The sequence below is a fragment of the Barbatula barbatula genome, assembly GCF_947034865.1.
Source record: "Barbatula barbatula genome assembly, chromosome: 20".
Lineage (NCBI taxonomy): Eukaryota > Metazoa > Chordata > Actinopteri > Cypriniformes > Nemacheilidae > Barbatula > Barbatula barbatula.
In genome coordinates this window covers 9,040,305-9,067,568 of record NC_136783.1, presented here as the reverse complement: position 1 = coordinate 9,067,568, position 27,264 = coordinate 9,040,305, and the positions used below count along the sequence as shown (strand labels likewise).

At 38.3% G+C, this 27,264-nt stretch overlaps 1 protein-coding gene across 3 annotated transcripts; it reads left to right on the top strand.

Annotated features, from left to right (window-relative positions):
• The first annotated feature begins 2,972 nt into the window (after nucleotides 1-2,972).
• Nucleotides 2,973-27,126, top strand: palm1a (paralemmin 1a). 3 transcript variants are annotated; one of them, XM_079483229.1, is made up of 9 exons: nucleotides 2,973-3,160; nucleotides 10,477-10,522; nucleotides 11,791-11,871; nucleotides 15,757-15,884; nucleotides 17,354-17,462; nucleotides 18,176-18,197; nucleotides 19,158-19,223; nucleotides 20,135-20,266; nucleotides 23,492-27,126. In XM_079483229.1, the coding sequence occupies exons 1-9, from the start codon at nucleotides 3,156-3,158 to the stop codon at nucleotides 24,055-24,057; spliced, it is 1,155 nt and encodes a 384-aa protein (XP_079339355.1). In that variant the 5' UTR covers nucleotides 2,973-3,155; the 3' UTR covers nucleotides 24,058-27,126. The 3 variants fall into 3 exon arrangements, with proteins under 3 accessions (XP_079339355.1, XP_079339357.1, XP_079339356.1); XM_079483230.1 differs by lacking the exon at nucleotides 19,158-19,223 and having other exon boundaries at nucleotides 2,998-3,160; nucleotides 23,492-27,120; XM_079483231.1 differs by lacking the exons at nucleotides 19,158-19,223; nucleotides 20,135-20,266 and having other exon boundaries at nucleotides 2,985-3,160.
• The last annotated feature ends 138 nt before the right edge of the window (nucleotides 27,127-27,264 follow it).

Genomic DNA, 27,264 nt, shown 5'->3' with positions numbered 1-27,264 from the left:
CCTCGGTGTGTTCCACGACCTCTCAAAGACTAGAAGGTATTCAAATGCCCACATTGGTCTCACGACCTAAAACTCTGACGCCTACGCTTTCCAAACAGGAGTGATGCCCACAACATCACCAACTTACATCAAGTCTGCAAAAGCACTAACAGAGATCTGGCTGTTGCTATGGTAACCAGGGCTGAGCAGTGGGGGCTTCATGTGTGAAGCAATTTATCATTTTAACGAGAACTATATGTGTGTTTGTGTGTGTGTGTGTGTGTGTGTGTGTGTGTGTGTGTGTGTGTGTGTGTGCGCGTGTGTGTGTGTGCGTGTGTGCGTGTGTGTGTTTGTGGGGGGGTTCTAGGCTCACAATCACAGAGCTTCCGTTCGTCAATTATTTTGCAAGGTGGCACATTGACATGGATTTTGAACATTTCCAGAGTTTCAGCTTTAGGAAAAGTAAAAATAGATTTGTTAGGTAAGGATGCAGTTTTTTATTATATAAAATTCTCAAACCCATACTCAGATGCTCACGTTTATTAACTGTTTTTGCAAATAATTATTATATTTGTTTGTTCAAAATAAATACAAGATTGCAATGCAATTGTCATCAGGTGTAAAAACCCAGATGCTGGAAGATCTCTTTCCCCTCATCCCCACCTGGTGTTCAGTTTACTCATTCTGATTAAACTCAAGTTAATTACATTTTCAAAATGTTTAATGAAGATGGTGGTCCTTTGATCTGACGATGCTTCAGCTGCTGGTGGTGTTATAGCTTTTATTTTAAAAAACACAGTTTGCACCTTTCGGTACCTCACTTGCCAAACATCACACTTCCTGCAGACCATATGTAAACCACCTCTGCAATGCTATAGAATGTGAATCTTTTCCGGTAAAAATTGGTCCTGTGATGTACAGTTCAATACAACTGCGGTGTATGGCTATACTTTTACTGTATACACATTACAAATAGTTTTGTTCACTCTTAATTTGCTTCATCAAATAAATACCAGTATTCACATTGATATAAGCTTATTAGGGTGTGTTTGCCAGCAGAGCAAATCCAACAAATAGATTTAGTGGTTTGAAAATTATTCAATAAATGTATTCAATGTTGAATTTGCATAAATTATGGTTAATGCATAACTTATGAATGTTGACATATTTACGGTAGGCCTATGTGTGGTTATTCATGGTTCACATGTCTTAAACGAAATTGAATACCGTAAATCGTTGCATCTATTATATGCTTCCAGCTTTCCATGGTCTGACGTAAAAACATCTCTATCATACAAATACACCAAATACAAATACACCCTTTGTCCCTGACAGGAATGTAGACTCAGCAAAATCTGTAAACCATGACGGGGAATCGTTTGAGTATCTATCTATGTCACATAAGACACATGTCACTTGTTTCACTCTCAAATTAAATTATGCCTATTGGCCTGTTTGGCAACATGAACGATCATTTAACCCTTACCAGAGAGGCCAAGAAAGAAAACAGCTGGCATTTCACACCCAGCACCTCAGCAGCCCTTTTCTTTTGTGTTTTCCATCTTGAGAGAGAGAGAGAGAGAGAGAGAGAGAGAGAGAGAGAGAGAGAGAGAGAGAGAGAGACGGCAGTGCTCCAAGCGCCTGTGACGGCAACATTTTCATTGATCAGAGCAAATGGAGACATGTCAAGTTACCACGGCAACTGGCAGGCCAGTGTGTCGACACTGTATGCAGGCTGCTGAGGAGTCTGCGTGAGGAGGACTGAAAAGAGCATTAGGGTGGAGCTGTGGGGGCGGATATACTTCAAGAATGTGAGATTTGCAAGGCAAAGAATGCTAACATTGTTAAATATGCTTAATAAGTCACTAATGTGTTTTTTAGATGTTACACAGCAGGAGTGTCTAAGAAGATTCAGGGGCATTTTATTGAAACCCTGGGTAAACGTAAATCTGGGTTATGTTCATACCCAAGCTTTACATTTGGTTAGTTATTATTTAAAAAACTTATTCACAGTTCCAGATTTATGTACTACGTCATTTTTGTATTTTGTTTACTTATTTTAAAGGTTTGTTGTGTCACTGGACACGCCCACATCCGGTCGATATAAGTGCTCCTGGCTGTCCTAAACGTGGAGAAATAATTAACAAGGATTTTTTTACTCCTAGCTTATATTTTTCGTTTAGGCGTTGAAATTAAACTACATATCGTAAACATGTCTTGGGCATGTACAAAGGTCATGTAGGCTTACATTTTGTTAGAACCGAGGCAGTGATTGGTTTTCGGCTAAACATGGTAACTATACTTCACTGTAATAATGTCATGGCTGTTTAGACACTTTGGATTGGAAATTGAATTTTTATTTCCACAAATATGTATCCGTGTCGTTAAGTCATTAAGTAAAACCATTGAACTAGTCTTGACAATATTTCTGACAATTTACAGTAGTGTGAGTAGTGCTGCATTGCCAACACCAGTGACAGGTTTACTGCTGTTATAATACCACAGCTATACAACAATCCAAAATAAACATACATAAGAAAAACACATTAGATACTGTAATATTTAATGCACCGTGAGCAAAAAAAAATCTCATTTTTGTGCAAAATAAAATGCGTACATTTCAGTTGTACAAATCTGGTGGTTTTATGTAAGGTTATAGATACCTTATTTTTAAATACATTTTCTTCATCGTCATAAAATATGTTTTAAGACTCTTGCGTTGGCGTGTATTGCCTTGAACATCCACGGGGGGAGGCACGTGTCCTTTTTAATTATAAGGTCCGACCAAAACATATCTAATACTTAAAATAATTTAAACGCGCCTTTTCACAAAACCCGGCTTTCTGACACTTTCAGTGCTAACATGATGAGGAGTGCATATTGCGAATATCTTTCGGGTTTTTGACAGCCCAGTGTCGCCTGAGGGTTGCGGTTGTCTCATAAAGCAGAGAGGGAGAGAGAGAGAGAGAGAGAGAGAGAGAGAGAGAGAGAGAGAGAGAGAGAGAGAGAGAGAGAGAGAGCAGAATCAGGGGAGGGACGCCAGCAAGCTCCCGGTTTCACTGCTCACACAGGGAGAGGACATAGGGCTGGAAACTGATGGTGATGCTGCTTTGATTTAAACCGCTTTGCTCTAGGAAAATAAATCGGGAATTTGCGAGAAACCGTATTTGGACATTATGGAGTGAGTATGCTAACTATTGTTCATCTAATACCAGCGCAGGCCGGTGTGCCTCTGGCCCTTACAATGACTTAACGGAGCCACACCTGCAAAAAGATCCCATGCGCTGCTCTTCTGTTATTGCTGTTTACATGCAAAAACGCCATTGTGCGCTTTCTCCCTAGATCGTTTACAAAATGTATGGTTCATGAGGTTGTGGGGTTTACGTTAAGAAAGAGTTGGTGTAAGGTGTTTTTAAACGTGGAGGACAGAGACGGTCAGTCAGTCAGCGCATGTAGATGAGGGGCAGCCGAAACGCGTCTGCGTTACAAATGAGAAACAAATAAAGTTTTCTTTATTCGCAGCTCGCGCTGAACAGGATTTCTTATCTTGGCTATTTTACATAGTTTAATGGTTTATATAGGCCTGGGCCTAGTTATTTATATATCGATGTATTAGTGTAACGTTGCATTCATGCGCGCGGAATAACGGTATCACAGCGGCGAGCAGCATCCACACATGCGCTGCAGATCAAGCGTATTGACAGCTTCTCCTTCGTGGCTTTAACTCTCTCTGTGCAGTTGTTTACTTACATGTGTATTTTATTGATTTATGAGCCATGTAGTGGCAGTAAATACAAATACAATTGCTCTTTAGCGTGATCACTGCTTTATGTCTTGAAAACATGAAAAACTATACATGCAATATATGGCTGTATGTGTGTATACATTTGTATGTAGGACAAAAGCGCTAAATGACTAAATGTCAATGTGTTGTGTTACATTTGTACATTAAAAGTGGTTTTGCGTAGATTTTTGGAAACGAGAGAGGCATGAAGTTTAACTTAAGCGATTATTAATGTAAGTTAATAACTGGCAGTGACTCCCCTAGACTTGAACTCCGTAATAAAGTGTCTTTAAAATTGTATTTATTTTCAATCTATTTAAAACTACGACAAGTGAAATAACAATCTGGCAGTGATTTTGAAAGACACATATATCATAGGTAGACCTTCAACTAGAAAAGTAGAGACAACTGCTGGCAGACTTAATTACTCTAATGTCCTATACCAGACCGACAGAGAGAGACAGAGAGAGAGAGAGAGAGAGAGAGGGGTATGAGGGGTGGGCTGACAGTTGCTCCAGGAATCTGAATGAAAGGCCCTGCCCATATCGAATAACACATGCCTCTCTATTAGTGACTGGCTGGGGTCTGTATGAAATCCCATAAATGTCCACTCCATGGATGGGAGTATGAAATCAGCCGTTGTGCTTTCGACACAATGAAAATAACCTTCCTGGAATATGATCTTAGCACATTTTAGCTCTAAAATATGCGGTGGTTATTGAATGGAATATGGATAGGCTTATTGTGGACGGTTTTATATTTACAAACGTGCAGCACAGATCGAACTGTTCTGGAAAGCTTCACTTTCACTTTAGTGAAAATGTCAAAAAAAAAGTCTTGACCTCTTGCTCCCATGAAAATGCTGGAATAGCAAACAAGCTTGATGGGCACATCAGTTCCTGTGGATGTTCCTTTGAAACTCAGCATGTGTACAGTTCCCCACCGTTAGAACCCTTCTCATGAAGTGCTGATTTCAGCCACATGTGCTGAAGAATGCTCGGAAGCTTCAAAGGATTCGCCTGACTGTGTCTGAGCTGAGTCTTAATGAATGGCGAGAAACTGCTTGGGTCAGGGTTCCTCAAAGACAGAAGATGGAATAAATAAGATGCAAAACGAAACAGCATCAGTGTGATCGAGCGGAAATCCATCCACCCTTCATATAAGGATCCATTAAATCTAATGCATCATCTGCTCATCACTTCCTGTAATTTTGTACAGTGTGTGAGAAGCCTGGAGGCATCATGCTTTTTTTCTCATTGACTCCCAAAGTCACCACCCTTTTCTGACAGTATGGGGTGATGTCATATGAACTCGATTTAAATTAAATTATTTTATTCATTGAGCAGTTCTTGAGTAATCCATTGGGATGTGTTTCCTTGGATGAATACTGTTAAATTCAGTCCTGCAATTTTGGATTAGGAGGAATCTTTGGATTAGAACGTACGTACAAAATATGGTGAGGTGACTCAGTATTTGGTGAACTATCCTTTTAAGATAAATTTTGTTCAGGCACAGACCGCCTTATGCGAGTCAACAAGTATTCCACTCAATGCATTGTTGTGTGTTTTAGGCATCTAGTCGAGGTCGTCTGTTATGAGTGGAGCACTTTATTCCCTCCCCAAATAAGCAGCTGGTGAATCTTGCCTGAATGTTCCCTTCCTTCCAATCAACATCCCTGAGCTTCTGGTTTCAAGCCCACCTTGATAAAGTCAGAAGCTAAACTGTGACAAGTTGATTTCACATTTACAGTACACGTTCTGGGCGGTTGCCAGGGCATTGCTGTGTGGTCACTAGGGTGCTCTGAGTGACTGCTAATGCTTTGATTGACTGCATTTCTAAATGGTTACTAGGGGGTTCTCAGTGGTTTCTAGGTGATTGTTTTCTGGCCCCTGTCAAACTAGCCTGTCCTCAAGTCTATCCTTCAATATCAGCAATCCAATCCATGTGGTTTGAGGTTTGTCTTTATTCTTAGGGTGAGATGATAAATATATATTAAAAAGTTTTTTCAAATGTTTACAATGTCCAGGGATTGGTAAAAAATACTTAAAATGCAGTATTGTGCTGCATTATGCATCAGCAGCCGCTATTGTCACTTTGTAAAGAAACACATGCGCATGCTCATGACGTCACCTTTTTCTACAAATTCACATTTTTGTAGTTTTCACAGACACGTTAATGATAAGTTCAAACACTTGCAGCAAAGCTGTTTACAAAAGATTGCATTGTCAAGCCCTAAAATGCTGTTGTTATGTCTGTGAACAGCTTAAATGCATGAAGTTTTGTGAAAATATTTTTTAATGCTGTGTTCACACCAAAAGGAAATTAAGCAATTTGCGCAAGTAAATTACATACAAAGTGAATGTAAAGACACAAATAGACTTGAATATAACTTTTCCCACAAGTAATAAAGAGCGTGGAACTTGATTGTTGGCGTTTAGTGTGAACACGCCATTAGAGTTAGTTTTTTATAACTTATTTATTATACATATCCTACATATGAGCACGATAGTGAGGCTTTCTTCTCAAGTAAGAGTAAATATGATTTCTTTTATTTTTTGGATCTGTGTGGCTCATTGGGGGTTCTTTTTGTATGGTATTTTAATATTTTGTATGGTTTGTGTTGTGTTGTAACTTTATCCCGTTTATAATAAACTGTGGTCAAAGCATGTGCTTTGCATTATAGCCAAGCTTGACCTATAGATAAATACAACCCAGATGCATTCACTGTGTGATGTCTGGGCTTTATTAAGCAACACCAATGAAATCTCTTCATCTCTCACTGCTCAGCTAAACAGTTAATGTATCTTCTGTGACAGTGCTTTTTGTAAGACTGTTAGACATTACACTTTGCAGTGTTGAGCTTGAACAGTTCTGCACATAGGTTAGACAAGCACTATAAATCTGAGTGTATGGAGTCTGGGCTCATGTCTGAGGTCACGCATGTATTTGCCCTGACGATGAGATGTGATACTTCAATGATAAGTCTCAGATCTCTTTGGATATTTTTGGGGGGGAGAGTTGTGGGAATGCATTTTTTGTGTTAAAGGATTAGGTCACCCCAAAATGGGGTCCATTTGATTGGGTGAACTATTTCTTTACAAAGTTTAACCTTCTTTCTCTCCTCCATTCTGTTCTCCTCTTCAACACAAGCCTCAGTTGAAAGGTTAAACCAATAATCTCTTTGCATTTATCTACATTGCCATGACATTTAAATGTGTTTTCCTGAATTATGGTTATTAGCTAAGTAGGATCATTATAGGAGCATGGATCATTAAACTGATTGAAGTTCTTCTGGAGCAATGAAGACCAGAAAGCATCAACATTGTCATCATCAACTATACAGTATCTGTAGTCCGTTATAGGGAGTTATTTCTAATGTAGCAGAAAGATTTTTAAAATCATTTGTTTATGCAATTTTTGCTTTGATTTTCTCGATTTCTTTTTTCTCGATTTTATGGTGAAATTTACAGATTGGAAATTTCATATAGCATGGATGTTATACAAATTACAGAAGTTGCTGGACTAAATTGTCCTCTTAAAGGAACAGTTCACCCAAAAAAAAATTGAAATTCTGACATCATTTATTCACCTTTGTCATTCCAAACCTGCATGACTTTCTTTGTCATAAAGAAACAAATTGGCAACGAAACAACACGGAACCCCATTGACTTCCATTATATGGGCACAAAATCACTGAGATATTTCTCAAAATGTTTCACAGTTATATACTGGTTCTAAACAACATAAATGTAAAATAATGATGACACATTGTTATTTTTGTGTGAACTATGCCTTTAACATCTCATTAAGATGGCCTGCCAGTCATGGGGTCTCTAAGCTTCTCTTTGTATCTCAGCTAGACGACCTCAAGACATCTCAGCTGAAAGATGTGAAATGATCTAATGGTTAAAACTGTTAGATGAACGTTTCACACTGTGTTGGCTGAGATGAGGTGCTTTATTGAGTGGAAAACATCAGTTTCAGTTCTCTAGCATGTCTGATGTGATTTCTTTAGGGTGGAATTCCATCATCTCCCTAGGCTGCTTTTGAACAGTGGTGCATGTCAAAAGCAGCTTCATTTGTGAACGATGTGATTCATTTAACAACCGAGAAAGCCTGAAATACATTACATGTTCAAAAGTATGTCGATATTCACACTGGAGTCCTCGTTGAACGTTTCAAAGCCATTACACGTTATTCTTCACATTTCTGGAAAGGTTTTTCACTAGATGGAACATGGATGTGGGGATTTTTTTCCCATTTGGCATTTGTCAGACACTTAATTTAATCTCAAAGATGTTCAGAAGTTACAAAATACTTATTGTATCACAAAAAGTGAAGTAGATTGTATGATCCATATCTTTTTTCATGTATTTAAGAGCCACACCAAGCAGTGAAATATAGCGAGTCAGATTGTTCAACAGGCCGTCACTTTCAATATTTCGCTCAGACTTTTATTGAATGTTACGTCTGTATCAAACGTTTCGTTACACTGTAGGCCTTTGATTTGACAAATCTCACAAATGTTCATCCATAACATTACGAGACAACTCAGACACTGTTGATAGGTATTAAAGTGTTGAGCTTGTAAAAGAAACATAGGACATGTTGTTAGTGCTACAGTAGCTATGGCTGATAAGCATGTGACAGCGAGGAAAATTAGCCAGACATATGACCCTCATTTTACACGTGGCTGAGCCTCCAGAGCACACACATACAGCTATATACAGATTCACAATAATCATCACTGTGATGTTATGACTTTCCTGTATTATTGGGTAATTTTATGCAGGTTTTTGTGAGTTCATTTCCCTTTTACCATATTTTGTTTATGAAAATTACTAAAAACAATTTATACTGCATTACACATACATTTACATACACTGGGTCTCATTCATAAAACACGAGCAGAGCAAATTCGGATTCATGAAAATGTTAGTTGGTACGAAAGAAATATACAAGTGCTCCATACCACGCGTAAATAGTGTGTAAAACGTTTCAACGTTAGGATGAAAAAATCGCTTGTATGGACCGATACCGATTATTGGCCGATATATCGGCGCATCTCTAATCTATATGCATTTGACATATGCTTTTATTCAAAGTTTCTCCCTATTCCCTGGGATGTTGTGTGGTGTGATTGTAAAACAGACATTCCCATTGTTTAAATAAAGCTGTTTATGAAGTATTGAAAATTAGACGCATAAAAAAATCCATCTAGCTTGCTGTGTGGAACGCTTCATTGGTTCCTTTCATTTCTCACCCCTTTGTGGTGAGCGTACTGGCTTTCAATTACATAAATATGATGTGGGAAAATTTACACCATTCAATTTCAAAAGAGGAATATTAAATTTTTTTATGTGAATGTAAATCAGTTCAGTTACTTTGCTGAATGCTGGAGTGTTTTGTGCTCTGTAGGTCAGTCTGTCTGGATGTGAAGGAGAATTTTTGTTGAGTAAGCAGCTTTGATATATGCAAAAAAAGAAGTTGCTCTGACAGATATGTGCTTGCGCATCTAAAAGCAGATTCAGATCAAATGATGCACTGGATCCACATTAAGACTATGGCATTTCTCATTTCTTTTGACATCAGCCTAATGTTTTAAAGCTTTAAACAAGCTTGCCTCCATAAGAATGTTTGCATAAACATCTATTTTTGGTGTGTAATGAGTCACTTTGAGCATCACACTCGCTCAGCTCCTTCAGATCATCTAACAGGCTGTTTGTACAATTGTTGTGTTTTACACATGTGGGGGATGTGAGTTTTCTGGCTGTGGTGGGTTGGAGAACAACCTTCACGTTCTTCTTTTCCCCTATGGGATCTCACCTCAGCTCTCATGTGCTTTTTACGGGGCCGCCACCACAACTGCGTCCTATAGCGGACTGGACTGACAGCGGGCACCCATCCTACTGTCTGAAAGCACTTTTGAGCTTTTCATGTATGCAAGTGTTGCCCAGAAATGAAGGAGTCGGTTAAACAGGATATTCCTGTATTTTATTTGTCATTTGGTATTTATTTTGGCATTCGTCTACAGATTTGTTCGCTGATAATCCACAGAGGCTGTGCTCTACAATAAAACAACACTACAGTCAATTCATGTTCTTCTCGGAATCGGTTGCAAAAAGTATACGAGGAATTTTTGCAGTTTTCCTCCAGAGCTGAATTTTTTCTTCTCTTGCTCAATCAAACCAGGCGTTATTGAAATCTTAGAAAGCTCCAGACTTTTTTTCAAACATTCCCTTCTGGCAGACCATATTACCTGCATCTTGGCAGTCATTTTTCAGAGACATTAAACAGTTTTCCATGCTTCTAAGGTCATATTTCTAAACCTTTCCATGTTTTTCAAAAAGTGTCGAAATGGCATATTTTGCATTTTTTCCCTTTTATACATCGCAACAAAGGAGCCTTTTAAGCAATAAGAATGAAGGATAAGCATTAGGTGTGATTTTGATATGTTTGGTTTAGTTTCCTGCCATGAAGAATTATGGGAAGTGTGGTTTGGTTGCAAAAATCCAATGCTTACCCGGTTTGTAAATTAGATCGTTGTGACATGACATGAAGCTATGAACTATGAAATGTCTTTTTTGGAAATATGTATTTCACTACTCTAAGTTCACAGAAATATTTAAGAAAGTCCAAATGCCATAACAAAGAAGGTAATCTATCTTCATATGTGGTTATTGCCAGTCTGATGTATATTCTCTTTCTCACAGGATGTCAGAATCAGTATTACAGCAGGAGCGGCTCCAGGCTATTGCAGTAAGTTAGATTCTTACACCACATGTTCCCCTGGCGGTCTTAAATCCACCTACTGAACCCATTTCACAAATCACAAACTGGATTTTTGCAAATACAACTCCTCTATGAAATTACTGCCTGTCTGTCTGTTTTAAATGTTTAATTTAAATAACAATTTTGGCTATAAGGAAGTAAGCTGGGATGTTGTGAAGTGGGAAAGTGACATGACCCAGCCAGAGAGCCTATGACAGCCATATTCTTAAAGGTCCAGTTTATGAAATTTGGCGGCACCTAGTGGTGAGGTGTAGAGCCGTTTTAGAGCAGTTTGTCCGTTTAGGGCTAATGGAGAAACAGCATGGTGAATTCTTTGTAAGAGGACCGTCCGTTGTACTGTATGTAGATAAAAAACAGCTCATTCTAAGATATTAACAACTTGCTTCATTATGTACGGCATTTATACACCTCTGAAGGCATGCTTATACATATTATATTGCATTTCTGTCAATATATTCTCCAAAAAATCACACACATTCATGTTTCGGGTATCTAAGTATCCTGGTCCTTTCATAAGCAAATTTGTTGTTTCTTTACTCTTGCCATCAAAATACTAAGACCCCTGCACAAATCTTTGATGTCTTATTTTCAGCCAGCGTTTGGACCTGATTTACTACAAGTAGCGGCACTATTAACTTACTGCATTTTTCAATGTGACCGTAATTTAGTTGCTTTCAGAATACTCATTATCCTGTAATGATCTCATATATCTGACAAAGAGCAGTGTTGCATAAAGCATATGTAGGGATGGAAAGTCTCTATAATGGTTTATGTTGTATTTTGTGCAAATTGTCAGTTGTATTAATTGAGATTCCCATTCATTATGTGCCAGATATTGCTCTGTAATAGCAGAATAGATTAAATGATTAAACGGATGCCATGTCATATCACATCATCATAGCTCCACAATACATACTGAACATTATTATCACAATACATTGTGCCTCTACATATAATCGCACACCTAATTTCATCTGATAATGTTCATCTGTTTTTATCATGACAAAAACGAGAACTCCGGTATTAATAGACAGATCTTTTCTTATCCCCCATCCACTAATGCATGCACGGAGGAGTAGACACACTTGTTAACACTTATTATCACACGTATGAAATCAGAGCCCGTTATAAACACCGAAACGTTTGCAGATGGGTCTGTCCCCTGATAGTTCATTCACAATTCTTGAAGAATATTATAATACTTAAAGCTTGATATTCTATGTTTGTATTCTCAGGAGAAAAGGAAAAGACAGGCAGAAATTGAGAACAAGAAAAGACAACTAGAAGATGATCGGCGACAGCTTCAGCACCTCAAGGTAGAATACATAGTTCACAGTGCATGTCATGCGATTCCTTGTATGAGTGAAAATAAATGGATATTTATATCTCCAATATTTGAATTGAACAAATGGCGGCACACAGTGATGAACAGAATGGATAGATGAACAGGTGTTTTGAGGCATCGCTGTAGCTGCATTGATGATTATTCAAGAGCTATATGTTTTTGCCCAGTATATTACATTGTCTATGTTTGAGGTTTTGAATATGGTGAATTTGATGTCATAACGGTGTGTTTTCCAGTCCACTACAGTGTGGAGTCTCCGTGGACACCTTAATAAAAGTTTGGGCCGAGGACACCCTGTCAGACACAGGAAGGAGAATCTGCCGGGGGTGGCGGTGGTGGGCTGGCTGATAGGACGTCCTGTTTGTGTGAAGGAAATGCTTCACTCTGCTAAATATATGTTGCATTGTCTCTGTGGTCCTCAGGTCAGGTGTACACAATTGCTTTTGGGCTTCGGAGCTGTTTTTCCCAATTTAACTTGATGATATGTTTTAGAGTTGAGCTAAGTTTGTCTTTGGCTTAATTTGGAATATTCTACTATTCATGATGTATTTATATACTGTCATGAGTATGCAGATTATCCTATGTTGTAAAGTGCTCGTATCGGGACACCGCATGTTGAATCAAACCCAAAAATAAAAATTCCTGTATGATTTGTGTTCTTCTACAAAAGAAGATATTTTGAAGAATGTTGGTAACCAAACAACACTGGTCCCCATTGACTTCCATTGCATGAATACAAAACTACTAAGACATTTCTCCAGATTTTGGGGGTGAACTGTCCCTTTAAACTTGCAATGTAGTGAAAAAGCCTGAAGTCTTCTGAAAGAATTGCTTTGAGGTCTTTTGGGACTCAAGTTGGACGTTTACACGGATTTCTTTATCAATAAGTGATAAATAAAATAACAAAATATAGTCTTGCAAGTATTTTTGATAACTGTAAGATGAATTTGGCAGGGATTTTCTGTGTTGTTTTTATAGATTATAAATGTTACAAAGCAGCTGTGAATGAGAGGGACTTGGCTGCGCTGGCCAGTGATGAAATCCAAAAACCCTCCCCATTAGCAGTTTCTATGGAGCTTCCATTCAGAGTCAGCAAAACAGAAAGAGAGAGAGAGATGAATGGCCATTGAATAGTGGGCTGCTGAAGTATTGAAGGGGCCTCTTCTAGCTCTGAAAACACATGCTTGCTGATATATGAGCAAGCTTTTGTCCATCTGAGATAAGGACTATGGCGTTCTTCTCAAATACAGAACAATTCTAACCACTTGAGGCATGAAGCTGTGCGGTTTTAGGCCTATTGCCAAATCTCACTGAAGTTTATGCATACAGTGTGTTTGGAATGTTATTACATGGCATGGATCGGTTACTTACTCTTTGTCTTGAGAGAGTAAATGCTACACTGAAGTATTTTGGCTCCAAAGTTTCCTTTGTTTTGATTGGCTCATCAGTTGGTTCAGACTGATTAAAGGACGTGTAATGTCCAAGTGGTGATCAGGACAGGAAGTTGATGCTGATTGGTGATAATTCAAAGTTATATACGAGCCTTTCCCCTACATGTTTAGAACAATATAAAATACGATATTAAACATATATTATAGTGTTTTATTTTAGCACAATTTCTTTAATGTGCCTGCAATAGTCGTTTTGCTAAAAAAAAAACGGGACACTTGGTAGTCATTCACAGATTCACTGAAAAGTCATGGCATTTTCATTATAAAACACAGAGTGCATGTGTCATTTAAACAGAGTAAATTTAAAATATTTTGAAAAAAACAATTCATGTTCTACTAGTTTTAAATACTTACGGTAATGAAAACAACTTTTTTGTAAAGAATGTTCAAAATTGTGTAAAACTGTTTGTAAAAGTTATTAAATTAATTGTATAGTATAAAATAATTAGTTTTTTAATGAATTAAGAGGAAAGTGTTTTTAAAAAATCATGTTTGACATCTTGAAACATCTTGCGTATGTTCTCTTCTAACTGGAGGGGTTAAATGCAGGTCACATTTCGGGTCTGGGTCACCATATCTAAGTGTCACGATATGTGGCAAGCAGAACCCAAATGCAAGAAGCAGTTGAAAATAAATCAGACTTTAATTAATTAAATAAACCTGCCATGGGGCAAACAATCAACTAAAACAAGATTCAAACAGAAAACTTCCCTCGAGGGGGCAAAACAAGGTCCAGGAAAATAAAAATAATAAGTCCAAACAGTGAACCGGCAAACAGTGAACCGGCAAACAGTGAACCGGCAAACGGTGAACCGGCAAACGGGGAACCGGCAAACGGGGAACCGGCAAACGGGGAACCGGCAAACGGGGACAAGGTAGTCCAACATGAAGACACAATGATGCTTGGATAAAGCAATGTACCAACATGGGAAAATCAACAGAAGGAAACTATATAGGGACACTAACAAGGATGATAATTCAGGGCAGGTGACAGGCAGGTGAAGGGAATGAACACTAACAGGGAAACTAACAGGGAGATAACTTGGGGCAGGTGAGGGGGATGAAACACTAGAAGACACATGGTGCAAAGTCAAAACAAAGGCCACGTGTCTTCATACAAAACATATCAAACACAAAAGGCCTGATACTGGCACGAACTTGTCCACAGAGCTAGGAAACTACTGACAAGAATGACAGGATCAAGACACAAATTGGTCACTTTCAAGATTTCATGAGAATCTCCCAGATGCCAGTGCTTTGTCTGGTGTTTTGCAGTTTAAGAAAGAATAAAAAAAAGCAAATGCATGAAAAGAAAGAAACAGTTTCCAGACACGATTGTAATACTGTAATAGCATATCAAAAATTGTTATTGGACTTTATGAAGAAAGATTGACATCTTGAAAGTCTTGATTAGAAACAGCTGGAATGTTCAGTGCATTAGGAAGTGAAGGCCAAGAGCTCTTTAGGGGTTGAACAACTGCCAAATGATACCCTACACTTCCATAATGTTCAGTGTGCAACGGATACATTTCTTAGTTTGTTGTTTTTGTGAGTATTTGCTGGAGCAGATATCAAATATGCATGCGTTGTATTGAAAGATCTAAAATCAACAGGGTGTTCTGCTTCTTATGCAAAACATCCAATTGTCGTATCTTATATGTTCATCTCATGTTTTGGTTTAAAATCAACAGAATGTGGTGTTGGAGATGGTGTTGTGTTACCCCACCCAGTATATCTTCAGCACCCTGCAGGTTTATAGTAACACTGCTGGTTATAAGATGGGCATGGGCCAACATCTTGTGTGGTTTCTAAATGCTCCAAGTTACCATGTTGTCCCAAACAGTGTTATCTTACTTATAATCAAATATAAGCACTAAGAGTGAGAGAAAGAGTCAGATCAATGACCATGTCTGGTTTTGTGCCAGTGCAGCTTTGTGCCGTGCCAGTTCGACACTTAGATTTTAATGTCAATTATCTGAATAAAGCAGGCACAGAGCGGGTATTTGGTTAGTAAAGATCTCTTTTCTTTATCGCCAAAGGATGGAGAAGAGAGAATTGAACGTCTCTTGGTGCATGTTTCACTCTTGTTCTAATGCAAGGCTTACTTTTATATAATTTATATCTTTGCAATGGAAATTAGCTTAAGTTTATGGCATTTATGTCAATGTTAATGTTTTTTTTATAATAATGTGGTTTGGTCAGTTTGAGTCTTTTTGCCAGTCCAATCAAGACCGAAAAGATGTTTACCAAAGAAAATTGCAATTTATATTGTTTCTGAGTCATTCGTCACATTGGATATTGGATGGTCAAGTCTAGTGAATTGCATTATGGGATACATAAATATCTTTGTTATATTGTCTGTTGTATATGCCACATTATCAACCTATTTGTGCTCTTCCATGTAGTCAAAGGCGCTGCGGGAAAGATGGCTGCTGGACGGTGTGCCCACTGCCGGATCTGAAGAGGATGAGACCAAGAAACAGCTCCTCGAGGACGAGGCCAAAACTAGAGACCTAGAGGAGAATATCATGAGGTAACTACTTCAGTGTGATGAAGAGTTTTATGTTAAAGGACTGAATAAATCCCCAGGGGTAGTGAATATAGACACAGTTAAAGGAATTGTTCACTTTCAACATACATTTTCATTATAATTTACTCACCCCTGTTGTCATCTAAGATGATTATGTATTTTTTTCTTTAATCGAAATGAAATAAAGGTTTTTGACGAAAAAAGTCCAGGATTTTTCTCCATATAGTGGACTTCAATGGACTCCAAACGGTAGAAGGTCAAAATAACAGTTTCAGTGCAGCTTCAAAGGGCTTTAGACGATACCAGACGATGAATAAGGATCTTATCTAGCAAAACGATCGGTCATTTTCCAAAAAATATACAAATGTATATGCTTTATAAACACAAATTCTCGCCTTGCTCTGTTCTGCAAAGCACGCTTATGACTTCACGTCATACGTAATTACGTTGAAAAGGTCACACTTGATGTTGGTAGGGCAGTGTGAAAAAATCCATCTCATCTTCTCCTCAAGTTCAAAATTGTCCGACATCGTTGTTTTGTATTTTAACTCCCTTTTTTTGTAAACGACGTTTGACTTAGTATTTGCACGTTGTTAACACTGACTCGGTACTTCTGCCTACGTCAAGCGTCCACTTAATTACGTGAAGTTGTGAGCATGCTGTGCAGAACAAAGCAAGGCGAGCATTTGTGTTTATAAACCATACATTTGAAATGACCGATCGTTTCGCTAGATAAGACCCTTATTCATCGTCTGGTATCATAAAGCCCTTTTAAGCTGCACTGAATATGTAATTTTAACCTTCGACCGTTTGGAGTCCATTGAAGAAAACCTTCATTTATTTTCGACTGAAGAAAGAAATACATAAAAATCTTGGATGACAACATGAAAATGTATGTGAAAAATTCCTTTAATATAGACACAATCAGTCCAGCCGTGGTTAAAGGGAAAGTTCATCCTAAAATGCAAATTCTTTCATTTTCTCACCCGATGTCACTTCAAACCTATATAACTTTCTTTCCTCTGCAGAACACAAAATAACATATATTGAGGAATTTTGATAACCAAACAACACTGACTTCCATTGTATGAAGACAAACCACTTTTTTCACACAAGAAAGAGTCATGTACCGGACATGAGGGTGAATAAATGATGACAGAATTTTTCTTTAACTACACCTTTAAGACCCCAATGAGGGATTAATCAATCAAGACTGTGCAGTAAGAATCCATAGAACAAGATTTTTCTTCTCTTATGCACTGATGGTCTTACTGCTGACTGGCAGACCAATCTGATTCTCCATTCGCTGATTAAATCTTTGCTCCTGGCACAAGACTGGCATGCCAAACTCTGAGTAATGCAAGTTAAGCAGGCAGCACCACTAAGAAGTGGTGTGAACAAAAAATGTGCCTTTGAAAATATACAAAGCTACAATTTTAAGATGTTTTCTTATCTCTCACTTTCATCCACAGAATGGAGAGAGAGTTGGAGGAACTAGAGACAGATGTGTCTGCAACATCCACCAAAGAGAACCTGAAAGATGCCGTACAGGAAGACAACATCAATGCCATCGAAACAAAGGTGAGTTCTGACTGGCACACACATCAACTTAACACCATGGTGGGCGGCGGGGATCCAGAGACTGCTATTAAATCCTTTAGTGCCGACACAATGGGGGACAATCTGACGTCCGGCCACACAAAGGCCGTTTTGATTAAGGGAAGCAATTCATCTAATTTCCTACGGTGGAGCCATGCGTGTACTAAACAACTGGGACTGATGGATTGTTGCCTTCACCGAATGCGTTAGTGTGCTGAATTCTTTGCCACGTTAGGGCAGATTCCATAGCAACGCCAAAGATGCTGTCACAACAGTTATTCATTTATCTGATCTGACTTTTCTGTGGTAGTCAATATGTCGCTTCTGTGAAACGCAGTGTATATCTTTGTCTAGTGCCTGCTGACCTCTTTTGCTCCTCACCCATAAATCCTTCATACAGAAATTGAATGTATTCCATCACTAAGATGTATTTTTTGGCTTGCACACACATTTAAACAAGCATTTTGAATCAGCAGCTAATTTAGACCCTCTTACTGTAGTATTGCAGTAATCCTCACACCCACAGCCCATCTGATACACCGCTAGTTGTGTAGTAAGCACAAAAGACAATTGTTCGCTCCAACAATGTAACAGGATTGCATTTGGATATTTCATAGGAAACATGAATGTATGTTGTTTGACACATTTTGATTTGATCTTGCTAACTTTCTCTCTCTCTCGTTCTCTTTTTGCAGGTTGTGATAGATGCTGTTAAAGGTAACGTCCTCTGACAGCAACAACACCCACAGTTTTCATCACAAGCACTTAAGGTCACCTGTCAAATTCTCGAAAAAGAAAAATCTATTACTTCACTACAAAAACAGTATTGTTTTTCGAATATATGAATACATTTGAATATTAAAGTAAATCAATTAATATAGTTTATGCTTAAAACAAGAGACAAATATCCGCCAATGAAGTAAGAAAACCTATATTGAGGACTGAATTGAAGTTTATGTTTCATACTTCATTGGCAGATATTTTGTGTCGTAAACATAATTTTGAGATGTACAGTGTTTTCAGGAAACAAAACTTAATATTTTTTTTATAATCAACTTCTTTTTGCTTCTTAAATGGATACTCCACCCAAAAACTAAAATGCTGTCTATTTCTTTGGTCTTGGAAAGATATTTGGAAGAATGCTTGTAACCAAACAGTTCTTGGCCACCATTGACTACTATAGTAGGAAAATTACAATGGAAGTCAAGAGTGCATCAGAACTGTTTGATTTCCTACATTCTTGAAAATATCAAATTTTTTGAAAAAAATGAAACAAAAATGTTTTTCTACTATGGTAGTCAATGATGCCCAAGAACTTGCTGAAATTTTCCAAATATTTTTCTCTGTGTTTATCAGAAAAAAGAAATGTATACAGATTTGTAACCTGTGGGTGATTAAATGATGACAGAATTGACATTTTTGGGTGGAGTATCCCTTTAAGCAAACTGATTCATGTGTGATTAAATGTGATTTATTCAAGCCGAAAAATACTACATGAGAAATTCATTTTTGCAGTGTTTATCTCATATCCATTGGGATGTAAGATATTGCTGGTCAGTCTTGTGTCTGGCACTTCCTCTTTCCCATACTTCTCGCTCGTTTCTCTCCCCCTCGCTCCTCTTTATCATTCTCTGTCCTTCTCTTCTCTGCATATGTTCATTTCATGACCCTTATTAGAGGTCAAAGTTCACGTCAGTCCTCGTCTGGTGAAATCCGGAGGTGACTATGACAGGATGAGAGCAGGTGAGTGTTGGTCCAGCCGTGCCTCACGCAGAGATCACACACTCTTCCTGTCATTTTTTCACATTAACAGGAGGTTTATTATAGTTGACCTCTTTTGTAAGATGTTTCCTCCTCTGTGGTGCTTGCAGTCACAATATTTGGGGGACACTTATGAATGTTACTGCACTCATAAATATAAGATATACATAATATAATATATAGATATACAAGATATACAAATATAATATAATAATGTAAATAACAAAATCACGCCAAATGCATTTATTTGTTAAATAAACAGTGCTATTCTTTTAAAGAAAATCCACAGAGCTTTTACTTTTACATGTGAATCTTGTGCTGATTTCATCTAATCTTGTCTTTTGATTCTCTCTGTTTTCTCACCTACTGTGTGTTTGTGTGCATGTGTGTGTCTGACATGCGTACTAGATCATCTCTCACTCATAAATCAAGTTGAAAAGCAGAGTAACCGCTAATAGAAAAGACTATTTTTGGAAGTATTACTGATGTTCCTTTCAGAAAAATCCAGTTGCCATGGTAACACTGCTTCTCTTAACAAGAAACCATGGATTCTCATAGTGGAATTAACTCAAAATTAAACAAAGCCTCGATGCAATATAAAAACAAAAATGTATAATTATAATTAAACAACATAATCTACAAAATCAGATATTTTGACTCCATTCCACTTTTTTATAACCTTAGAATATGTTGGAATAATACCTACAAAAATCTCTGTAATTCATCTCATTGTTGCATCATTATTATGATGATGAATATAGTTGTTATCATCAATAATATAACATACAGCGGTGTGTGTGCGCGTATGTGTGTAAGTGAGTGTTTGGTTGTTGTTGTGATAGTGATATCGCACCACTGCAGGATAATAATGTGTTCTTCCGTTGCCACTGCAGCAATGTACTCCGTAGAGATTACGGTTGAGAAGGACCTGGTGACTGGGAAGACCAAAGTCCTGTCCACTAACACACTGCTTCCCAGAGACCACCCGCAGCAAGGGGTCAAGGTCTATGAGGATGAACAGAAAGGTGGCCAATAGTGCAGACGTGCGCGGCTTTGCTAGATCATGCCTGCTTTACGAGAAGTGTTTACATAAAATAAATATTAGACATGTAGGTTGGATGATTTTAGATGTCTGTTAAATGAGAAAACGTGTTGGTAAATACACTTTTACAGGCTGATTTTAAAGTTGCAGTCTGTAGCTTTGGCTTGTATATCACATCTCTGTTTGACACATAAAATTGCAGGTTAGAGTCAAATTTTGTCAAGCTGACATTATTTTAAGCTTGGGTATGATTTTCTTCTTTTCAACCCAAACAAGTTAGGACTTGTGAAAATCTGTCATTTTTTACTCACTCTCGTGTAATGGATGTATTTATTCAGTGCACAAAGGCTTGAGATCAAGAAGTCATTAGTCACCAAACATTTCACATTGCTCATATTGTCACCCTACACTCTTAAAATAGATGCATCACAAGGTTCTTCGATGCCATAGAAGAACCTTTTGGTTCCATAAAGAGCATTTAACATCTGAAGAACCTTTCGGTTTCACAAAAGGTTCTTTGGATTATAAAAAGGAAAGAAAGAGATCCTGTCATGAACGTGGTGGACGAACCCAAGCGCAGGCAGTAATGAAGGGGTTTACAGATATTTAATATGACAAACACAACAAAACACACACGATGGGGGAAACCACTGACAAACTAAAATCCACAACTGAAAACAAAGACTTCCCACGAGGGGGCATGAAACAACAGACAAAAAGCTTATAGCTGAAACAACTAGGACACGACTTACTATACAAAAACATCCACACAACGGGCAAGATAATCCTTCACAAGCAAACCAGGACACGACTGAGCTACAATGCATAGAAACAAATACAATGAATGAGCACAGGACAATGACCACGAGGATGTTTTCAAGGGGAACAAACACTGGATAACTAACAAGGGGCAGGTGTATGTAATGAAACACTAATGGGAAGGCTAATGAGACAAAAGGGCGAGAAAAAAACGACGAGACGAGAAAGCACATGGCAAGTCAATATCAAAACAAAGCCATGTCTTTCTCACACAAAACCTTAGGCTATGCCATGACTACGCTGCAAGACCAAGAAATAAACATGACATGATAGCGGAATCGTGACAGATGGTTCATTTAAGAACCTTTGACTGAATGATTCTTTGTGGAACCAAAAATGGTTCTTCCATGGCATCGCAGTGAAGAACCTTTAAGCACCTTTATTTTTAAGAGTGTAGCTCTCGTATCTCATTTATACTTTCATATATTCTCATTTACACATTAAAACTAGTGTTGTTTGCCATCATCGATCTCAAACCTTGCATGATTCTGTAGACAGAATATTTTGTGAAAATAAGTTACAACAAATTTGAATTCTTTATCATTCCTGCTGCTTGATGGTTAAGGGTCTTTGTATGATTTCATTGTGTAGACAAGTACATCTTCTGTTGTGTTCCACAGAAGAATGTTTGTAGGCTATATTGGGGGGGGGGAGGAAATGGTGACAGAATTCACATTTTTGGGTGAAGTGTCCCTTTAACTACAACCAACTTGAAGTGTTCAAACATCGCTCATTTCTCGTAAAGGAAAACGCTTATGAAAGCATGGCTTTAGATACAGGGTTACCCAAAACTCCTCACTCTCAACATTCTAAATTACTCATTCTCAATTACTTCGAACTCATAGGCCTATACGTCACAATGAATTTGTACAGTGAATTCAAATGTCTCCAAATATATTCTCCAAAGGTTTAGAGATGATAAAGAAAGTACTTGCTAATATTTGTAAAGCTAATGCTGCTAGCTGCTAATGCTAACACTGTGCTTGCTTGCTGCTCTGTTTGTTCAACTTGCAACACTTTCCCAGCGTTTGATCCCTGATCAGTCAAGTGACCACTTCTAGCAAGAGAAGTGCACTTGAAATAGGCTTACAACCCTCAGTGCTAACGGGAGTCAGTAACTGTGCATAGAAGTAGTTTTTGTGCTTTCTGACAAGTAGCATTTTACAGCCCTCTTGAAAAAAACAGCATATGCTGGGTAAGGTATGTTTTGATGCTGGTTTAAGCTGGTCATGTGCTGGTCTTAGATGGTCATGTGCTGATTTAAGCTTGTCATGTGCTGGTTCCTCACCAGTTTAAACCATTTTAGGACCAGCTTAAACCAGCACATGACCAGCTAAGGACCAGCATAAATCAACATGTGACCAGCTTAAACCAGTGCAAACCAGCATCAAAACATACCTATCCCAGCATATGCTGTTTTGTTCAACAGGAAAGCCATTGTTGTTTTAATACTTGCAAAACTGTAGCCTATTTGCGAATGTCCTTAATATGTAGCAAATTTGCGGGCACATAGTTTTTGCCACAGGGGTTTGTACACAACTTTGCTAACAAGTATTCACAAGGCTGAGTAATCTTAAATCAAAAGGTCTGGGAAAGTATCAAATAGCCTACAGCATTAGCTTGGTGTTGGAGTCATTTAGGTCAGTATTACTCCAGTGCAGTAAGGTACATCTGCTTTGTAAAAACATATGCTAAACATAAAGGTCAGTTTTACATGCATTCTAAATAATAAACATCTTAAAGACATCTTCTAAAAGTTTATACGACATCTGACAGGAGACATCACAGAGATGTAGTTCAGAGCATATAATCAAAACGTCTTGAAGATGTTAACGTAGACATCACATCAAATAGACGTCTTTCAGATGTATGTGTGCTATTAGGGAAAGGGAAGCATGCCATATTTGACACTTTTGCTTCTCTATCGTCATCTCTGTTTGAATTTAAAATTGCACCTTGGTTATTATCTTAACATGAGTGATGTCGGACTGTTTTGTTGAAATGTACCCAACAATTTATAAATCATTATTATATGCTTGCTATTAAAGATTCAATGCCGATTTTTTTGTGCTTGCTCGAAATCTGATTTAGATTTAAAATAAAAATAAAAATGTAACAAATAAATCTGCAGTGCGATGGCAGCAACATACCTTAAGGGGGCGATACAGTTTCCCTCAATTAAACTATAATATGCTCTAGCAAACTTGTTCAGCAATACTAGGCCTATCCATAAACATTCTTTCCGCCATGACATTTGTTGAACCTAGAAGATGATATTATACAGCAACGCCTCCGTCAAGCCTGCGTAGCTAGAACCACTTGCATACATGTCTAGAATATGTTTCAGCACTAAACTCTTTCTTAACTCAATCTTCTTTTTTCTTTGTAGTGGTGCATGAGGTCCGCACTGTGGATGGCGTAGTAACCAATGGTGTTCACCAGCTCAGCTCTACAGAGGTGGAAGAGCTCCTTCACAAAGCTGATGAGGTCACCATGACTGAGAGCAACAAGACCACACCTAAACTGGTACGGGGAAAAGCCGAAGAAACTGAGAAAGTGAAAGATATAGTCCCACCTGCGACCTTAAAGGAGATCACGGGTGTGGAAGCGAAACCCACAGCGCCCCAGACAGAAGTGGGCGGGGCCAGTGCAGAGAATCCGGTTACCATGGTATTCATGGGTTACCAGAATGTGGAAGATGAGGACGAAACGAAGAAGGTTCTGGGGCAGGAAAGTACAACTGTGAAGGCAGAGGTGGTAGTCATCGAGGATGGAGATGCCAAGACCACCGCCACAGACACAAAGCAGGAACAGGCGCCTCCTAATGGCAGCCCAGCAGACCCACCAAAGCCAGAAGACAACGAGGCAGCTGGCGAGGAAGGGAAGCCAGAAGGGGGCGCTGCTGAGGTCAAAAGCAAGGAGAAACAACCCTGCAAGTGCTGCACCATCATGTGAGTCCTTGCAGACAAGGATTTTATTGATGGGATGCAATAACAAACAAAGCAAACAATAGCAAGGCAGAGAATAAACGTTAACTAACTTTTAAAAGAACGCTGTTGTTTCTTTAATTGATTTTTACCTGTTTTATATCCTCTATTTTCCCTTTCCCCCTTGATACCCTCTAACCTCATTTCAACTTCATGCATTTTCTTTTCTGGTTTTATTGTTCCTGAAATGAATCATGGCCACATATTTGTGAGAGAGGTCTGAAGAGGATTTTCTCTTTAACTGAACTGAGCTGATCAACATCCAACAAACCTCTTTGTCAGCGTTTACTTCACACAGAATGAGTTTATTGTTTTCTTTCCATATGTGGACTCAATTATCTCTGTTAAACTTTAAAACATATATGAGCCATTTATTTTTGAAAAGCTATTTATTTTGTTCTTCGTTCCCTTGTTAAAAACCCCAAATTTTTGCAAAGCATGATGTGTGGCGTGCTATCCAAAGTATTTTCACTGAACACTGAAGAACAACTTTGATCTCAACGGTTTGCGTTGTGCTTTATTTATTGCTTATAAAGCTGTGAGAAACATTTCGGTTATTATTTTCTTGTAGTCGTCCTGAGCTTCTGGGATTTATAGAACACACTACACAGTTGCTTAAAAATGGCCTATATATACAGTATATAGTGATAGTGTCTATCATGTTTTTATGCGTTAAAGGGATTGTTCACCCAAAAATGAAAATTCTGTCATTGTTTAATCACTCTCAGATTGTTCCAAACCTCTATAAATTTCTTTGTTCTGCTAAACACAAAGGAAGATATTTGGAAGACTGTCAGATCTCATCCCCCACTGACTCCCATAGTATTTATTTTTCCTACTATGGCAGTAAATGGGGGCTGAGATCGGATTGGTCACGGACATTCTTCCAAATATCTTCCTTTGTGTTCATTAAAACAAAGACATTTATACAGGTTTGGAACAATCTGAGAGTGATTAAACAATGACAGAATTTTCATTTTTGGGTGAACAATCCCTTTAAATGCAAAGTCTGTCTGCAATCCAGAATTCCTCTTAATGTTCCTTTGTAACTACACAACCCACACACTCACACGAGCATACAGTCACAAAAACCCTGCTTTTCATTTTAAGAGGAAAGTCTTTGTTCCTCATCTTCGTTCTCAAATCAGTCTAATCGATTGCACTCTTTCATATTGAAATACAGGCCAGGTGAGCTGAGGATAACTCAACAAGCTTTGCTGTTATAAATGATCCTTCTGTCAAACTGGTCTAGAAAAGAGCTACTCAAACTTTTGTAACCGTACCTGTGTGTCTATGACTAAAAACTCTTATCATATACAGTATTAATCCCACCTGAAGTGCTCTTTGTTGAAAGTCGATCTGAAGAGTTGAAAAGTTCTCCCAGTTATTTTTGAACTTTGGTATGATATGAACTTGCATTGGGTCGTTTTTAGTCTTCTCATAGTTACATCTCATCTTTATTTTTGGATTGCTTTATCCAACCCTGCACTCGATATGTCGTGGTGGGATTTGCAGATTGCATGCCAGTCTGCATCAGTCCTCTTTCATGCTGCGTGATTGACAGCTCATTCCTAGCGAGTGACATCACCAGACTGCTGCAGCCAATCCTATGCAAGAGCTCTCATGCATGTAAACTATTGTCCGAATAAGCAAAGCTGTCTCACTTCCTACACAGCAAGCATAACAGAATGGAAAGACAGGAAAGACAATATCTGCTCTTCCTCGGCTGTTTCGCCATTAGGAAGTTGCAGGAAATGTGGAGAATGAGAGCTTAGTAGGTTTTTATGCCAAGAATTAGAGTTTCATCCTTTTTCGCCCACTTTGAAGATATTTTCTTCTGGCAAAAGTTTGAAAGAGCCCTTTAAGTAGCTATGATGTCTAATCGTTCAGGATTTTCCTACGTATGGTAGGAGCAAACATGTTTTTTTGTAGTAGCGATGGATGATTGACTGCATTATGGTTTAATGTGGTGCTAATAAAAACTCATGTTGCTTTTTATTTTTAATGTTTCCTGTATCAGATGGAAATGCAAGTAGCATTACAAATTACATTATTTTAGTGTTGATGAACATTAAATCTTTTTTGGTTCATCAATTCAATGTCAAATTATCCTTTTAACTAACTTTTGGAAAATGTAATCATAGTGCTTTGTTCGGAGTTGCTATCAGTTGGCTTAGAGATGTGCTAGATGGAGTGTGTGTGCATTTTTGTGTGTCTGTGTGGTTCTACTTATGATCAATTGTCTGTTAATATGTGTTAAATCTCAATCATAGTCATGTAATTTGTTAAACTGCTCTAAGCATGGATATCTGTGTCCAACCCTTCTTTTTATTATGTTCTTGCATACACACACACACACACACACACACAAATCGACATACACATTTGTACATCTTAACAGCATCTGTGAGGTTGACTCATGGTCCAGCTGTCTAAAAAAACTGTTTTCTTTTCCCTCGCTGGTCAATCTAACAACTATAGAAAATTGATTATGCACTGGCTCCAGAACAGTTATTCTTCCATGAATGCCCTGTTTTTGCTTCACTGTGAGTCTCGTGTTTGTCTCTCACTTTTACTGCACATCCTGTTGTCTTTCAGTACTAACATTCCAGTTCTGATGTTCCCCCCCCTGAATGCCTTGTTGTCCAGCCATAGGTCTGGCTTATCTCTTTTGTATAGATGCATGCTTTTATAGGTACATAAATCACATATATACATATGCATTTCCATGTAAGGTAACGTCCCCGTGCTTGAACCCCAAACCCTTGGTGACAAGCTGCTGTAATGTTAGATTTCAAGGCAGAGTAGAGCAGAGGACAATGTAAGAACATCCCACCTGAGGTTGGCATCCCGGACGAGGTCTATCGCTACCCATCTCAAATGCCCTCTTCCATTGATTCTTCAGACTGATGATGATGTGTGTGTGTGCGCTCTTACTGCCACTGTTGTCCGTGTGTTGTGAAGGTCTGCTTTTTTACCAACCTGACAGATGTAGAAAGAGTTGGAACGAGACATTAAAATGTGATGTGCTTTATGGAAACCGCTGTCTGTCTTCTTCTTTATAACAGGAATGTATTTTTGTGCTTCTTAAGATCTGCGCATACATCAGAATACTATCATAATAAGAGTACCATCAGAACAAGTGTTATGGACCTAGTACAAAACCCTGAGGAAC

Excerpts from the sequence above, each read along its gene's own strand:
- palm1a (XM_079483229.1), top strand. Across the intron at positions 10,523-11,790 it reads AGCGGCTCCAGGCTATTGCA|GAGAAAAGGAAAAGACAGGC; the intron begins GTAAGTTAGATT and ends TTGTATTCTCAG. Across the intron at positions 17,463-18,175 it reads TCAATGCCATCGAAACAAAG|GTTGTGATAGATGCTGTTAA; the intron begins GTGAGTTCTGAC and ends CTCTTTTTGCAG.